The 18,002-nt window shown below is 43.5% G+C and overlaps 2 protein-coding genes across 2 annotated transcripts in view; one reads left to right on the top strand and one right to left on the bottom strand.

Moving 5' to 3' along the window:
* Positions 1–18,002, top strand: part of CCDC117 (coiled-coil domain containing 117) — a 292,218-nt gene that overhangs the window by 113,196 nt on the left and 161,020 nt on the right. The gene's annotated exons all lie outside the window — the stretch shown is intronic.
* Positions 212–17,772, bottom strand: PITPNB (phosphatidylinositol transfer protein beta). Its single transcript, XM_061370917.1, has 11 exons — positions 17,671–17,772; positions 15,797–15,827; positions 14,767–14,912; positions 14,019–14,110; positions 13,420–13,427; positions 12,336–12,410; positions 11,908–11,991; positions 7,448–7,525; positions 5,027–5,137; positions 4,691–4,813; positions 212–902 (listed from the first exon to the last, which is right to left on the bottom strand). Exons 1-11 carry the CDS (start codon positions 17,688–17,690, stop codon positions 852–854), a joined length of 819 nt encoding a protein of 272 aa, XP_061226901.1. The 5' UTR covers positions 17,691–17,772; the 3' UTR covers positions 212–851.

The raw sequence follows: 18,002 nt of genomic DNA, 5'->3' as shown, positions 1-18,002 counted from the left end.
CGCAATGTGCGTGAAGTCAAGACCATTTGCACAGCTTCCAAAGTGGAACTCTGGAGAACAGCGACTTGGGAACAGTGACCACAGGGAAGGAAGGGGCTGCCACCCCTCTCCTTCAGAGCACGGAACTTTCTGTGCTATTGTCAGTATCTTCAGCTGAGAAGCCAGCTCTTGGAGAATTTCAGGTTGCAATCACTTTAAAAATCACAAGCCATTTGTCCTTAATTTGCCAATTTTAATGAAGAAAAAACCATTAATTAGCATTTCCATGTACAAAAGTCCAATAAAACATGATTTTTTTTTTTCCTTTAAATCAGTGAATGGGAAAAGTTCGAGTTAAACTTATTCAACAGTAAAAATCTTCCAATTTCCACTAATAGAATTTTTTTGCTGATGTGACTATAGGATAATGACTATCCAGAAATAAATAGCTATAAATACATTCATTGTTCCTATTCCAAAAATAATCACATAGGGAAGACACAAAACTGGAATTAACTTATTTGAACCTCTTTCTTTACAATGAGATATGGGCAAGTTATAGCAAAAGGACTCAAGACAGGAAAAAAAACCCCAAGTAGGGAATAAATTGGTCCAGTATTGACATTCATGAAACATACCAGTTAGCATAGTTCATCCTTTAAATGACACTACTCAGTCGATTTTTATTTGCTTCAGGTATACATAATGAAAGCAGTTTCCTTTGAATCTTTGCTGAGGACAGGTATAGTACCCTGGAGACACTGTAACAACCCCTTCAGTATGCATGTGCGTATATATAATTATATATAAATAATCATGCATCCACACACACATTTGTATATCAACACTGCATGTGACGGTTAAATCCATCATCATTCATCATTGGCAGCACTTGTTCCTCTGACTTGGCCTTGATTACGTAACTGCAGAGAAAGAAAACACACCATTAAGCATCAACAGTTCCCCCCAACAGCAACTTCCAAAGAGGCAGTTTCATTAAGCTCCAAGGAAAATAGGGCAGGGCGGTCAAAACATCACCAGGGCTGAGCACATCACACCAAAGCAATGCAGGACCTGGCAGGGAACCTCAGTTTGGGTGCTGTCCTCTTGGGGCAGCAGCTCCAGTCTCTGAAGACTTAAAAACTACTTTGGCTGGGGATCCACCTGCAGCATTAACACTGCCACAGCGGGAGACACCAGCGCTGGAGTCCTGGCACGAGGGCTCAAAGCTGCTATCTGCAGAACACTACTTCCAAAACTTGCCCTGCTTTGAAGATGACATGCCACAGCTGCCCTAAGTTCAGTGGACTAAGCCCACACGTCACTTTGCTACTGAGCACATCGCAAACAATGCTCATGGCTTTTCTGATTTGTCTCCCAAAAGCTCCCTGCAGGCTTCAGAGCTCAGTGATGAACAGGTCGGCACTTTGGTTTTATGCACTAGATAAGCACAAAGAACCAGGTTATGTGGGCAGGGATCCTGCCACGGCACTGAGCGCCGGCCCAGCTTCACACAGTGCCCATCCCTGAGGCACCCTGGTCACCAAGGGTCACCCCCGGCTGTTGATGACCACAAGGTTATCACACAGGAGGGAGGCCAGGCCTGGAAGCGTTATCTGGATACGCGTCCGTTTGGGCAATTTCTGCCATCAACTCCCATCCATCAGAACATTACTCATTTTCCTCCCTTTCCATCCAGCAGTTGACTTACACAGCTTGATTTGCCTCAGAACCTACAGAGAACTCTTCTAGACGTCAGCAGCCAAAGTGCCTCGAACGGAACCCTTCTTACGCATCTAAACGTAAAATAAAACTGTGAGCTACCACATAAAGAACCTGTCGCACCCATGTTAGTAAGAGAGGTAATGCTCAACATGACCAGGACTGCTTGCCTGTGGACAGCACCAGAACCAGCCCCAGCTACAGCCGAGGGGGCTTGGAGATGGGGTATACACTATTTCTTTTTGGTGAGGAAGCATGTGTAGCAGCTTTATAAATGATGCTTCTTAAATGTTTGACAGCCCATGATGCTTCGGCATGGAGCCACTGTGCCTGAAATACCCAGTGTGGCATTTAACCCTCACAACAGGGTGTCATTTAAACCACAACAAGGGGTCAGATATATAAGCCACTAAATGAGAGATAAACAGTGAGAAAAGAATGGGTTGGGACAGAGAAACTCTGGAAGAACACTGATGAGGATTCAGAAAGGCACAAAAAGGTAAACAAAAGCAAAGATCCTGACTATAAAAATCGACTTTAGATGAACAGGACCAACAAAAGAAGTGAAATGTGCACAAAATCCAAAGAGAAAGATTAGTTCAAACCAGGAAGAAGAAAGGGTGTTAATGAGAAAAGGAATAATGACAGGAAGCGATGCAAGAAAATGTAATGTTGTCAGTATCATCAGGCTTGCCTCCTGCAGTTGTTTGGGTTTAAGCATCATAGAACTGCACAGTGCAACACTCATAAAAGCTGATTGCTCCTCTGCAGGGATGGAAGCCTGAAGGTATTCCTGTCATATAAAGCACCTTATCACTGAGTGCTCACTTCCCAGAGGTCCTGGCCATAAAACCAACGTTTTGTGGTGTACTTGGGATTTAATGAAGCTTACTGCTTAGCACACTTGCTGAAGTAGTTGAATATGAAACATGAACCCAAATTATTTGGGATAAAATCAGCATTCATATTTATTTGGCATCATACATAGATGTTAGTAGATACTCCTATTATAATAGTTGAGAAAACAAAATGTTGTAACAGTAGGTCCCCACTCCTCTCCCATTTCACAATACACATAGAAAAGGTGTGTTAGTGGAACTAATCAATACATTTTTCTTGTGAAAAACTTCAGTTCCTGATGCTAATGTCTTACATAACAAGCTATTTGAAATGAACTATTTGCACCGCTTTGCAAAACAAGAGACTAGTAAATAAATACATTCAATATTTAAGCACAAGTGTTATACCCGGAAACATGTAACCCAGCTTTTGCTGAAGAACTAAAAAGCAGCAAACATTTTGCAAAACATATTTAAAAGCCATTACTTACCAGTGAGAACTGGGAAACAACTTTCTCTACAAGATGCCATATCCACAGTCCAAAGACACAGAGAAGGGAAATTCTCTCATGCACAGAGATGTGTCAAGTGCTGCTCACTCTCTCCAAGAACACGCCTTCCCCACACTGCCACTAGCCTTTCTCAGAGACATGGGATGAGGTTGATCTCACTCCAGATAAAGAACTATGGGTGTGCAAAAGAACCCTTCTGACAAAAATCAGTTACAGAGAAGAAAGTGGTTACTCTTCCTTCTTCACAGACACCCAGGAACAGGTGACTCTAGGAACAGGTTCTGGCATAAAGTAGAACTAAGGAAGAAATCCTCATGACCTGAGAGAACACCTGCCATAACCAAAACCATCCCAGTGCCACTGAGAGAACCCCATGTTGGCAAGTGAGTGAGCAGCATTCTTTTCAAACCATATTCTGGGAACTGCCAAAGCAGCCAAGCCCTTCAGCCTATCTGGAAAGGGAGTCTGGTTTTGCCATCATCTAGCTACCAACGCTCGGAATAGTGAAGAAACTTCTTCCAAATCCAGAAGACATCTCTACACAATGTAAGATCATTCCACACAGATCGTCCAAACGTGGAGAGCAGAACAAGCGGGGATGGAGAAGCTACTGCTAGTTTTGATACTATTAGAAGTGGTAGGCACAAACCAAAACATGCCCTTCAGAACTGCTGTCTGTGGGACTAAACCACCAGGCAATCACTTCAAAGATGTCTGGCAGCTGAAATGAGTTAAACCACACAAAAAAAGCAGGTTATAGCTGAAGACACATCCTGTTTTGAAAGAACCAAGACAACTGAAGGAAGATGACAAGCCGAATGGGTTTGGGGCATAAAGCCATTGGCAAAATGGGAAGGAAATTGAATTGCAAATCCACACACTGCAAAGAACCTAAAAACCCTGCAAGATTTGAAATGAGAAAGGTTCAGGCCAAAGATCGTACTCTAGAAAGACACTACAGAAAAGGCTTCCTGCCTAGTCTGTGATGTTCCTCCACCTCTTAAGGGAAAGAGTAGAGAAAGTGGCCTATGGATGAGTTTCCTTCTAGGCATCAGCCCAAACACAGACCACGCTATACATGTTTGGTCCTCACAGACACTAAAGCATGACAAGCAACACCCTCTCAAGCCCATTGATTTTACTGACCTCCTCTGTTCAAGTGCTATTCTAAGTTTCAGTATGCTCCTCAGGATGAGTGAACAACTGTAATATGACATATAGCAACTTGCTAGGAGACATGTTTGAAGAGAAAAGGTAATCAGATCTAATGATGATTAGGAGGACACATGATGGAAAAACAAGATGACAGCCCTTAATCCTAACTGACAAGTGCAAGCACCAAATGGGACTTTGTGCAATGGATATGGTGCCATAAAGAAAGGTGCTCAGGGCAGACATTCTGAATTTGGTGACAACAGAAATATCCTTACAGCCACTTCCAGCTTGACCCACACAATATTCAGAAGCTTGACGTACATGGATCTGCACACGAAAACCACTAAAGGGGCTGTATTGTTCATCAGCAATTGCCCAAACACACACAATGGGAGGAGCACAACATAATTTCTGTCAACTCCAGAACAGATAAATCTACAGATAGAGAGCACACACTCACAAACTGCAAAAAAGCATTCTTACCGCTTCCAGCTCCTTTTGGGTTTCATCCTCCATTCTCCTAATGTCTTCCATGGTCAGGTCAATCCACTTGTCAATCCAACAGAACAGCTGGCGATGAAAGTTGGTAAATATCCTTTTTTCTTGCTTTAAGAAGATAAACAAGCATTAGATAACAGGCCTCATTTTGTGAAAGCCTGCTCAAGTGATTGCAGCTGCTCCATGGGAAAGGCTCTAATCCTCAGAAGTAGCTGTCTCCCACTGCACAGGCTCAGCCTCCCGCAGTGCTGGACCCATGCACCCACCTGCCTGCCCACCCCAACCCACCACCCTCACCACACCCAGCAAGACAGCACTTACCTTCTGAATGAAGTTTTCCACTTTGTTCTGCAGTCCCCACCATTTAAATTTGATAGTCACCAACTTGTAAGCACACATTTTTGGACACTCTTCATCAGTTGCCAGCTCCTTCTGCACAGGGATAATGGGAAGGAACTTTTACTTTTTTTCAATTTTTACTTCTTTCGAATGAAATATAATTATTAGAAATTATAACTCTATGTATTATATTATTTATATTTATATTAATCATATTATTTCACAGTAAATAAAAAACCCACTATCTTACCATAATTATGAATTACATTCTAAGTATTATTAAAGTTATAATAACACTTAGAATTTTAAGCACTAGTAAATACCTAGCATTGTAACGTGAACATAGAGCAATAGAGATTAACAATCAGGTTAAATCTGTAAGGCATTTCCATCCATGTTGCAAACATACACTACCAGTCTCAGTCCTTAGGGAAAGAACCAAGCAATCAACCAAGGAAAGCCAATAGTATTTAAAAAAAACCATAAAAAATCATGTGTTTGGCTTAAATAAGCAGCAGTTGCCATCAGAAATCCACAGTTTCTTATTCTTTAGATCTGCAATAAACTAGTAGAAAGTAGAAATGCTTTACAGCTTTTTTTAAGCTTGATTTCTTCTAACCGTCAAATGGACAACTCCAGTTGGACATGCACACAGTGAGCAGACTGATCTGGTCACAGAAAAATCTGACATACAAATATCTGTGTGAAAACATGTATTTAACACAGAACTTTTAGCACAAATACTCATCACCAAAGAGCATTTCAATGAAAACCAATTATCCTCAGAAGACTGATGTTCTATTCATGAGCAAAAATAAGTGCTGCTGTTGTTTGCTATTCCCAAACAGTACAAGTCTATGTCCAGGCATTAGTAAACGGGCAGAACTAAATGGAACACCCAAGTTCTGTGCCACCAGTTCCAGGCATTCAAAGTTTTCCTGCTCATTCTACAGCTGCTCATAAAAACCACACTGGTCACTCCCCGCTTTCTTTGCGTCACGCAGGCTCAACCAGGCCATTCCTGCACCAGCCTCCTGCTTCCTTCCTGAGCAGGAACAGCAGACTCCCAGGGCAGGATGCACATTTTCAGCAGTGTACAAAAATAATGCCTGCAACACTTTTACCCTGCCAGGAGGAACACTCGGCCCAGGTAGAAGGAGCATTCCAACAACAGGAGGTGGAATAAAAACCTCCCCTCATCACCTTTAAACACACAATATGCTTATTCTTCCATGAGACTAAGCTAACACTCAGGCCCAGGGCAAACCCACCAGCCAGAACAAAGGTCCACCTGCCTCAGTATTCCACAGTGGCTAACGGCAGAAACCCATGGGAAAATATGAAACCCAAGGAAGACAATCTTGGTAATTCACTTACAAACTCTACCAACTTCCAGCTTTTTATAAGCTGTGAAACTTTGTGCAGCAGAACTACTTTCTGTCCTTGGATACACAAAGGGAAGAATTAAGGCCATGTAGGTATGTGTAGATTGGGCACCACAGGGCAAAAATCGGGGCACTGCAGAGGCTGGAGGGGATGTTCCCTGACCCTGGCGCAGGAGCCTGTTCCAGTGCTTGACCAACCCCACAGCATAAAAAGTGTTTTCTGGTGTTCAGGTGGAATTTCATGTTATTTCTGTGTCTGCACAAAGGTGGAACATCTTCTGCCTACTGCTTGCACAACCACGTTTTAGGATAGGGAATTAGGGACTGAGAGCTTGCTGGTGCAACACGTCCTGCTCTAAGATCTGATGCCTGCCTTGCTGCTTTGCAAAATGTAGTAATAAAATAACTGTGACATCTAAATAACAAACTAGAAGAAAATTCACACCTCTCAGAGTAAGCCCTTCACACTGTATTTTGACAGAAACATTCATGCTGTATTTAGAACTTTTTTGGAAAATGAAAGACTGAATGTGTTTACAAGAAAATTTAAGAAAGAGGGGCACCATTTGAAATGCATTCAAACCCCCTCAGCACCTCAGTGTAATTCATCACAGCACACACTAAACACAAGTAAAAATATGCTACTGTCAATGACATTTCACTTACAGTAAAGAAAAAAGTGAAAAATTGTATTCTAATTGGTAACTAGGGGCCTGTTCCTGACAGGCTGTATCCACTCTGTGTATCCACTGTAGCATACAGCAGCTTTCTTCTCAGTTTCTATGAGGTTATCTGGTGTAACAGAGAAAGTTTATTTGGCTTTAGCAGAGCTGTTGAACAAGTAGCAGACAGTACCTTTGCTTACTAACACACTTGGAATTTTCACTCAATACAAAGAAAATTATTCAATTTCTGCTCTCTCTTCTGTGACTAATATTGCTGGTGCTATGGTTCTCTAAGGAACTGTGAACTTCTTTTTTCCTGCTGATAAAGACTTTGTAAGGTCAGCTCTCAGTACCTTCCAATTTGGCCCCAAAGGTCCTCTCTTTGTCTTAACCGACTGGAATAACGCAGGGTCTTCATCAGCTTTGTAGTCCTGTAACACAAAAAAACCCCACAAGAGTCAGAAAAAACTCCAACCCCACTCTATTAAGGTTCTGTTCAAGACTAACAGGTTGTTGGAAACACTGTAAAACCCCTCCTGAGTTACCTACAAGTAAAGTGTATAAGTGAAAACAAAAAAAATCCAAAGAAAATAGATGAGTTGTAGTAAAGTTTCCTATGCTAGAGCCTACATACAGAACCTTTGTACCAAGATCTGTCAGGACTCAGTTAAACTAAATCCTGTTATGGACATTAAACACCACCACCACCACCACCACCCCCATCTAAATGGACGTCTGGATGGACAAGAGAGTATTGTAGGAACTTGTCTCAATGCACAAACCCTACCAGCATGTGAGGAAGATGACTGGACTAGAGCCAAAGTACAAACAAACAAGAGTTCTTTGCAGAGTTTAAGGAAAATATCAGTGCAGTGAGAGCTTAACTCCTGACAGCAGCAAGTCCTTCTTAGGAAGAAAAACAGGCGGCTGTTGGAACAAATATTACAGCTAAAAAACCCTGAAGCCCTCTTGAAAGCCAGACAGGCAAAACATCATCATGCAGCAGCATAACAACATAGAGGAGCTAAAAACCACTTCAAAGAAATACACAAATATCATTTCATCGGCAGTTTCTGCTCAAATTTTCAATATAATATGCATGAATGCAACAAACTGTCCTAAAGAATTATTGAGAGACTGCGAACCACACACAATAAAGTAATGATCACAACAAACCCAGGGCCTGGGTGCTTCTTTACAATTCTCATTCTCATTTATGAGACCTGCTACAAGTAATAACAGCATTCCTGATAGCTCATAGTTCACTCTACCAAGCAGCATGAAGCTTGGAAGCATATACACAGGACAGAATGATTGTATGATTTTTAGAACCTAACATTAAAATGATGCAAGTCTGATGCTTTATCTGCAAATCCCTGAGAAAAGCTTCCTGAACAATGAGTGGTGTAAGGCTCAGGACACGGGGGCACAGCTTCTGGCTTTTCAACTCAGCATCCCCTGAGGTTTTAAACAGGAGAACACTCAAACTGACAGTCAGCAGAAAACGCTACATCTGAAACAGGAGAGATCCACCTACCAGAAAGCAGCCCTTCCACACAAGAATCTTTTAAGACTCTTTTGCAGACTACAAAAGAGGAGAATTTCCTATATTCCACTATATTGCTTCCAATGGTGGAACAAGGGACACTACTTACTGCACAGCTCATAGAAATCCTATCTCTTAGCGCATGCATTAAGTAATTTCACTGATATGCATAAAACTGTATTTTTAGAACTTTGTTTCAAGTAACATAAAGAGACCCCCCACGACTTAGAACAAGAGATTTCATGTCTTCATTGTACAAAAATAGCTATAAACCTGATTTCAATGTCTTTGTTTTCATCACTCTCTTACAAATTGTTTCCAAAAACGTAGCCTCTCCTGATGCTAACTGAATGTTCACTTCTGCTTGCTCTTGAAAAAGTCTTACTCTCCTGAGAAGTGATTTTTATATACAAATCACACAAAGTTACAGAGACTGGATGCTGGAGATGATTAAGAGAAGGCAGGGTTAAATTTATATCTAAAGAAAGCCACAGATGTCAGCCAATTTCTTTCTAAACATACTTCAATGAGCACGAGTCAGCATATGAATGCCATTAGTATCTTAAAGAAATTTACTATTTTTATATTTATGCTGATTGTAGTTCTGAAACTACAGTAACTGCTTCACTACAATGGGTTGGACAAGGTTCATTCTTGGAACAAAAAGATAAATCTGGAATATATGAAAATTATTATCAAAATTGCTGGATCTTATCAATGTAGTTTGATTTTCTCAGCTATGCTGTTATCCAAGATAATGCATCTGAACTGCTTTTCCAGGCAAAACTATGACTGAGAAAACAAATGTACAAACAAAACTTTCCTTTGGCAACACTATCCTTTGCCCTAAAAATCAGCCAATTCGAATAACTCCCAAAGCACAAGTACAGTTACAAGAAAAGAGCCATACAACGTGCCTGACTTCAGAAACCACCCAACAGAGTGAACCAGTGACTGCTCCAGCATCACTGAAAAAGACACTGTTTGTCTGGAGAAACAGAAGACATGGAAAACAGCTGACGCTTTCACAGGGGACAGTTACCTTTCAAAACCAGTTGCCTTCGCTGAAGGCATAAAGAGTGTAGATCCAGGACATAGCTGGACTACCAAAACAAAATTCCACATGTTCCATTACCTAAACCCTATAAAGATACCGGCTGAAGTGGAAAGTCTCTCTCAAGCAGTCATAAGTGCTAAGAGAAAACAAAGGCAAGAAACTACAAATTCCCATAAGAGAAGAGACTACAAGAGTAGGTCCCAGAGAACCGTCTAACCCCCAGCTGTCCAGGAAAGGGGCAGAGCAGTGGGGTGGGAAGAGCACCAGACCACAGTTACGAATGGCTGCACAGGAGTTTGGGTACAAAGTCAGTCTTTAATGAAATCAGGACTGGGCAAAACTGAGTTTCTGGGAGATGAAATGGAAAAGAAGGTTTGAACCACATGGCCAAAGTGAGTCCCAAATACTCCTACACAATGATGAGCTCTACCATGAGCTTGGATTTCAAAATATCCACTCAAAATACCTGCTGCAAGCACAAGTGGTTTTAGAAGTTACTGAAAAAGAAAGAGAATGTAGAAACATCCGAAGACATGTAAGAGTCTGGAAGAAGCCATTCCGCATTCACAGATGCGATACTCTGCAAGTCAAATACGTAATAGAAAATATAATTAAAAAAAAGGAAAAAAAAAAAAGAGGACAATAATGGCCTGAAAATCATTCCAAGGATTTCCAGACATGAAATGGCTGACAAACACAATAGGCCAGATATAATCTGGAGCTCTGGAAGCTCTTTAAATACAGACTGACCTTTCAGAGATATGCACCTCCTAGCTCCCAGCAGGTACTTCCCAAATTTCTTATTCTTCCACGAGTATCTGCTACAGACCACTAACAGGATATTGGGTTAGAGGAATCTTTGTCCTGAGCCAAAAGTAGAACTTTTAGCACAGCACCATCTGTCAGTCTTCAGACCAAAGGAGGTGTGGAAGGCAGGCCGAGGGACAATGAAAGAGGGTACAGCACAGGCAGTGCTGTTCACCAACAGTACCTCACACACAATAAATACTTAGGTTCAACTCGCAGTAACAAGCACAACCCTTTGTTCACATGTAGGGTGGTCAAGCAAGCTCTGACAGGTGACAGCACTGTAGCTGTCTGGTGCAATTCCAGGCATGGAATAGTGAATGCACAACATTAACTTATCCTCCAGTTCAGCTCTAAGGTCATAAGGAATGTCTGAAAGAACAAGTGGAAGCAAAGCGATGCCTCATTGCATTAAAATAGGCAAGACATTTAATTTGGTTTAAAGGGAGGATCTCTATTTGAGGCATCATCACACATGTAAATCCACAGACCACCTGGTACACATTGGCTAAGCCACAGTGCAGGGTATACACCTATACCAGTAATGCAAGTGGAAATTTAGGAAGCACCAAACTTTTCCTTTCACACACCACAGCCTTTCCTCTCCTCCCCTGCAAAGGAGTCCTCTCTTCACAATACAGGATATCCAAGTATTTATTTTCAGAAAATAACAATTAAATAGTGTAAAGAATGTCTCCTTGCACAAAACCAAGACAACTACATTTATTGTGCAAACACAAAGTGCTAAGTGTCAATATTGGTGCATACCATTTTCCTACTACCCCCAAATTAATGATTACACACAAAACGGTCCAGCTGTGAAAACTCAACAACCCAGACAACTCCAGTAGACAGAGATGCATAGAAAGCAACAGCAGTAAAAACAAGGAAGTAAGGCAGCCACAGAAGTATAGCGAGGCTGCCCTCTAAAGCTGCATGAACCAGCACCTAAAATCAACATATTCGACCTTCTTAGATTCATGACATATACTACAGAGAAACTGGACATGCCCTGGCTGTGTGCACTGGCATCCCAGACTCCCCCCATGTGCTGGGCTGCATCCCCAGAGTGTGAGGGGTTGAGGGGGGGGATTCTGCCCCTCTGCTGTGCTCTGAGAACCCCCCTGCAGTCCTGATCCAGTTCTGGGGCAACAACACAAGAGGGATGTGAAGCTGCTGGAGTGAGTCCAGAGGAGGCAACTCTCTGGTCAAATTCAGAAGACTGAACTGTAAATACATTAACTAAGTGTGAAACTTCGGAATTAATTACTCTACTCAAGATGATTTTCATTCATGTGCTGGCTAAAATCACTACCTTTTCAGTTTATTCACAATCAACACAAAGCATCGATGGAATTACCTGCACGCTACATCCCTATCCCAATTGCAGAGCATTTACTTACTCCTGGCTCTACTTGAGTTCTATCTGCAATGTCAATATGGACAACTTCAACTGTCTTCCATGTGTTTGGATCTAAATTGTGCACCTGCAAGAAGGGAAAAAGCCTTGTGAAACAAACAGCTTATCAGCCTAAGTCACACTAGCTTGCTTAAGGTAAAAGAACATGAAATTAAAAAGAAGTTACTGAAAATCTACTTCAGCATTAGAGTGACCTCAATATAAAAAAATAAAACCCTTCTCTCGTTCTTGCATCTCTTTAGGTGAGACCTTAAAAGGACTTAACTAATGCTTTTCTTGTTTAACATTAACCACTGCTAGGGCTTTGACTTCATGCAGTTGTTATCCACCATTACCAGGTATACAATGCATTATCTGAATGACTCTATGTTGAAAATATTACTCATGCTTGGTATCCAAATCCCAACTCACATTTTCTGATGTCCCCAAATCTGGTTTATGCCAGGTCTCAATTTTTATGAAGAAGTCATCTTTCATGTATTCATTCTGCAACAATTAAAATAAAAGAAGCGTAAGAGTGATTACACCTCTCTGCTTAAAGTGCAGGTAAATGGTATTTACATCTAAGTCACCACTAAGCCCTGACTAGCAACACATTCTGTTTAAATAACAAAATAATTTTCTAATTATTAAGACAGTTAAAAAACCTAAAATACATTTCCATGAAATTTTGAATAAATGAGACAAGGGCAGGGTAAACAGCTAACGAACAGTCCATGTTACTGTACAGCACAAGTATGATCGTGAACGTCCAGCTACCACCAAGCTGTGTTTCTGAAGACTAGCACAAGCCACTTCTCATGTCAGAAGTAAGGAAGCATACACCAGCATGCACCTGTACCACAATGAGTCAAGCTGAACAGTTCACAGACTCATTTGTTGCACCCATCTAGTGACAATCTAAATTGAGTTTGCAAGTGAGCAGGTAAAGCAATTTAACGTGAAGCTTATAAGCTTTCTTGAACACAGCAATGAAATACATACACAGGGCAATAGTCTCAATGATTTCTTTTCCACACATCTTAAAACCCCCTAAAACCCCAAACTCCCAGCTATTATAACCCATTTAGATTCTCAATTGACCTGTTTGAACTGAGGCTGGATTTCACTTTGCAGAAATGAGATTTCAGATACTGATTTTATTTCATTGGTCTTCCTGCATTCAAGAGTGCAGAAACCTCTGAATTAGGCTTTTTTTTTTTCCTCCTTTTTTAGTATTATGTCTTACAGGACAGACATCATGCAGCTGTAATGCTATGTAAAGGCATAAAAGAAGATGCAAAAAATGAAAGCATTTCTCTGGCAAATTATAGTTCTTTCTAAATATAGCCATGTGCAGACAAATAAAGTAATAAGGAGCCAGAAACCCTAGCAAGACATACAGGAAAGGCTGGAGCTAGCTTGCTTGCTAGACTCAGAGTCAACTTCAGCAGTAGTAACAGAAAACACATTCCAAAAAACCCCCCATAGGACTGATAGTAATTCAGATACTCACTGTCACAACTGGCCATTGGAAACACACGCAATGAAAATGAAAAGGAAACAAAGTATTATTAGATGTAATTCTTTCTCAAAAATCTCACATATAATGATTGCTCAACAGTACAAGAATCATCCAAAATCAGTCTAACAGCATTCGTGTGCAGAGTCAGCAGAGTTCGCAGACTTTGACTTGCCTTAACCTTAGGAGTTCTTTGTAAGGTACTCCAAACTCTTCAATAGGAACAGAAAAGAAACAGAGCCTTCTCCTAGAACTTAGGCAATCAAACGTATTAAAATAAAGCAGTCACCTTATTCTAACAGGCTATGTGGAATTAAATTCTTTTCAAACAGGCTCTGTTCTAGACCATAAGAGAATCACCTCTTTGGTCCTATCCCAGGGACACAGGATGCAAAGACTCTGTAGGAAGCAGCAAACTGGTCCCCTGAGGCTGCTCTCCAGAAGCAGCCCTCCTCTTCAGAGGAGATCTCACAAGCACAGCATTAACATTTTAAACATATTTTCCACCTGATGGTACCCTCTTTTCTCTTTTAACCATTTAAGACCATCCCTGGACTGAACACTGACAGCAAAACATACAATGAGAGACCTACTTGTTCTACAGTAGGGATATGCGTTCCAAGCCTTCTCATGGAAGACCAGAGAGCCTTCTGGCGCAATCATCCGCACAAAGCCAGGAACTTTACTGTGAAAAACAACGTTTTAGGTTTTAGAAATGTTTGCCAGCTGAAATTCCTCATTGATTTCTTCCAATCCAGTAGCAAAGGCAGATTTTACCTAAGCACTTTCAAGGTTACAACGGCCAAGTTGCCCACAGTTAAATATGCAGGAACCTGAACAACATTACCGAGCTTGCTTTCCTGTTCAGGAACAGCAGACAACTGCTGATGGAGAGATCTGCTCTAGCAGAACAGCAGGCTCACCAGTGACCAAGCCTGCAACCCGGCTGCCCTGCAGCCTGGAGGGAAGAACTCAGGGACTTTAGCTGTGACTGAGGAGGAAAACTGCAGCTCACCCAAGGCATCAGAATCACCATCTCTGGTAACTGCCCTCTACACCAACAGAGCACCACGGGGGGAGAGAATGGATGCTTGAGGAAAGAAAAGTACCAAAAGCTGGTACAAATCAGATATTTCTCCATTACTGTACCCCACATACTTCAAACCCACTGTACCTCACATGTCAGTGACCAGAGCACTCATGCTCAATTCAGCACATTACACAGAGGTAGAAAAGTGCAAGGACCCACCCAAGAACACAGAACAACAGGAGGCTGCCCTCAATTTTAACATTCCATGCTCAACACCAAGTGACCACAATACGTACCAAAGCTGTCCTCACCTCTTTAAATGATAGATTTTGTGGGTATATTGCCCCTTCTCGCCATCCTTCTCATAAGGCTCGTTTTTTAAGACTTGAATTCCTTCACCACCTCCTGTTTCGTTTTTGCTAGCTTCTGCCACGGAATAAAGTTGCCCAACTTGATACTGAAAAGTTAAAAGAAGTAAAATTTCAATATGAAAGTTAGCCAAAACTTTTAACGCATTAGAAATTTAGATACTTCCAGAGAAAATTTAGTAGAATAAAACTACCACTAAAGTCATATACACCATATAAAAATATTTAGTAAAAGATGACAATCTGCTGGCAAAATGTATCTGTAGTTCACAGCACCAGGTCTGTGATCAGCAGTTTCACTTCAATGTCATGCTTTGGTAGAGCACAACAAACAGGTTATTGTTCATATCCTAAAATCAAAGTGCATACATTGTTCTTAGCTGTATAAAAGAGATGTAACTTTAAGTTTACAGATGGTGAAATAACTGATTTCCAGCTCAGAGCCTCCCAAATTCATACTTTTAACTGACTTAAGATTGGCCCTCACAGGACCCATAAAACGTGAACTGCAAAAGCAAGCAAGCACCCCACTTTCCCTCAGAAGCACATTCAGACATCCCATCGTGACTTCCATTTAAATGTATCTCAGTGGCATTTAAACAGCTGGCCTGAGATTTTGGAAGATGACTTTGCCTTCAGGAAAAGGGCTGGAGTCACTCAATGCCTTCATCAGCAGGAAAGCTCTGCTGCAGTGCAGAACTGCACAACTTTTCCTCCCTTGCTTGTAAGCATGGAGTGGCTCAGAAACAACTAAAGGTTCTTTGCACACAGGCATTTGCTTCCTTTGGATTTCACTATCTACAGGAGGTCAACCCCACCTAACTGCTGGCTTACACATGGTGTAGCTTTCCTGTGGCAGGCTGGTGGGACAGCACAGGGAAAACTGGGATGCAGGCCAGTCAGATTTAAGTAAGACTTGTAACATTGTCCCACCCATCGCCCCAAAGCAAAAGCAAGCAGGATGAGGACGTACCTCTTGCACTGAGCAAGGTAAAACCACTCGGCTGAAAGAGGAAAAGAACAGATTGAACAAAAGTAACAACCAGGCTTCAATGGCAGGTAACATATAAACTGTAACAAAGACACTCCCAAAGGGAGTGTCAGAATGAGTTCATTCCAGTTTTCTTTTTAGAAACACTCTGTGCCAGGAAGGCTGCATGGATACACTGCAACAAATCCAAGTAAAATCCAAGACAAATGTGTTACAAAAGGAAAAACGTGGTTAAGAACATTAGAAGCTGCAGAGAATGGCCACAAAATCTTGAATCTCCTTCCAGCTCTGCCATAACTTTGTACTGGGCTGAATGTGTTCAAACCCTGAGGCATGAGCTTCTGTCACAGTTACACCACGAGCGGTCTCATCCGTGCAATAAAACAGGACAAACCCTCACAGCCTACAAATGAATTTAGGCAATTACAGCAGTTACGAATCACATAAGAAGGATCCACAGCTCACACCCTTTCAGGTGGCAGAAGCAAGTGCATTTGAGGTGAGCAGCTCAGTTCTAACAGAACTCGCTGTGCAGCCAACAGTGGTGCCAGGGATGCAGAGCTGGGTTTTCACAGCCACAGGAGCACAGAACCCTGCAGTGACAGAGCTTCTCAGCTTCACCTTTCCTAACAAAATAGACAAAGATGATGCAAATTATGCTTTTGGCAAAACAACATCACAGACCTGCATTGTTCCTAGGGCTGAGAGTGACATTACCTCCTTGACTGACAACCTTATGGACATTCAAACTCAATGCAACACAACTGTCCCGAAAGCACGAATACAACCTGAGCCTGTCTGTGATGAGAACTTACAGGATGCACACAGCCCACTGGCAGCTCACAGGAAACACAAAGACACATAGCCGGCTTCACCTACAAGGACTGGCGTGAACTCTTCCTCCAACATGAGTGGGACACTTGGTTCCATATGTCATCCCCTGGACACAGCACCAGCACCTCAGCCCTGCCCAACTACACCAGCTCTCTGAAGTTCAGGAAAATCTGTTAAGTATCCTTGGAAGTCTGTTTGGAACCTAACACACATCTGCTACTTCCTACTGATTTGAACCTACACATCACCTTTACAACCACAACAGAGACCACTCCTGACTTGGAGATGGTTTAAAGCCAAAGGAGCGAGCGGGAGGAACACACCAGCTGGTGGCTTGCTGACAGACGACCTTACAGGTAAGGTCTACAGAGCAACATGGAGCTCCTGGCACCATCAGGACAGGCACCAGCAAAGCAATGCAGGGCAAGACACCGCTCCACCACTGCTACTCGAGTCCCTTCCTAGGCAGACCGGGATCCTGACCCGAAACACCCTCGGCGACGCCGTCAGCCCCGCAGCGGCACATCGCGAACACGCCAGCCCCGAGGGAACGAGTTTGAGGAACTCGTTGTGCGGGGCCACAGCCCATTACTGCGGGCGGGGACTGCCGCGCAGGAGCGCCCGGGCACGTTCACCGGGGCCAAGCCGCCACTTCGGGCTGAAGCGCGGGAGGCGGAAGCAGCAGGAGGCAGAAAGAGATCCACGCCCCGAACTCAGCACCAGTCCCCGCCGAGGGGAGGTGGCGGCGGCAGCAGCAGCAGCGTCCGCTCGGCTCGAGGCCAAACACCGCGCTCCGCTGAGAGGAGCGGCCGAGGCCGGCGGGAGCGGCCGGCGCCCCGCGCAGCACAGCCGCGGGAGGCTCGGCAAGCCGCGGGCCAGAGCGGAGCAAAGCGGGCCCTACCCCGCCCGGCGGCAGCCGAGCCGAGCCGAGCCGAGCCGAGCCGAGCCGAGCCGAGCCGAGCCGAAGGCCCCGCCGTGCCGTTCTGTGCCGCGCTACCGCTCCCCACGCCCGCCGCACTCACAACTCCTTGGTCAGCACCATCTTCCCCGCAGGCCGCACCGCGCAGGCGCCACCCGCCCATGCTGCACCGCGCGCTTCCGGGACAGACCCCGCCCCCTCGCGGCGGCGCCACCAATCCCGCCGCGACGTGCATCCTCGCGCCCGCTGCCGACCCGAGCGCGCCCCTGCGCGTGCTCACCGCGCCTGCGCTGCCCGCCACCAATCCGAGAACACGCGGTGCCGCACCTCAGCCCCGGACAGCCAATCAGACCGCACCGCCACGGCGGCTCCGTTCCGCTGCCTCCCCGCCTCTCTCGCCAGTCCGGTGACGTCATCTCCGTGCGTCGCCGCCGG

Source organism: Neopsephotus bourkii, unplaced genomic scaffold (genome assembly GCF_033783945.1).
Source record: "Neopsephotus bourkii isolate Nb327-2 ecotype Australia unplaced genomic scaffold, CSIRO-AGI_Nbou_v1 NB_1542, whole genome shotgun sequence".
Classification (NCBI taxonomy): Eukaryota; Metazoa; Chordata; class Aves; order Psittaciformes; family Psittacidae; genus Neopsephotus; species Neopsephotus bourkii.
This window is presented reverse-complemented; position numbering and strand designations above follow the sequence as displayed.

What these genes read in the sequence shown, in the direction of transcription:
- PITPNB (XM_061370917.1), bottom strand. Translation starts at nt 17,690, where the DNA reads ATGGTGCTGACCAAGGAGTT. An exon ending in ATGGTGCTGACCAAGGAGTT is followed by an intron (nt 15,828 to 17,670) that starts GTGAGTGCGGCG and finishes TTCCTCTTTCAG; the next exon opens with CCGAGTGGTTTTACCTTGCT. An exon ending in TACCTTGCTCAGTGCAAGAG is followed by an intron (nt 14,913 to 15,796) that starts GTACGTCCTCAT and finishes TTAACTTTTCAG; the next exon opens with TATCAAGTTGGGCAACTTTA.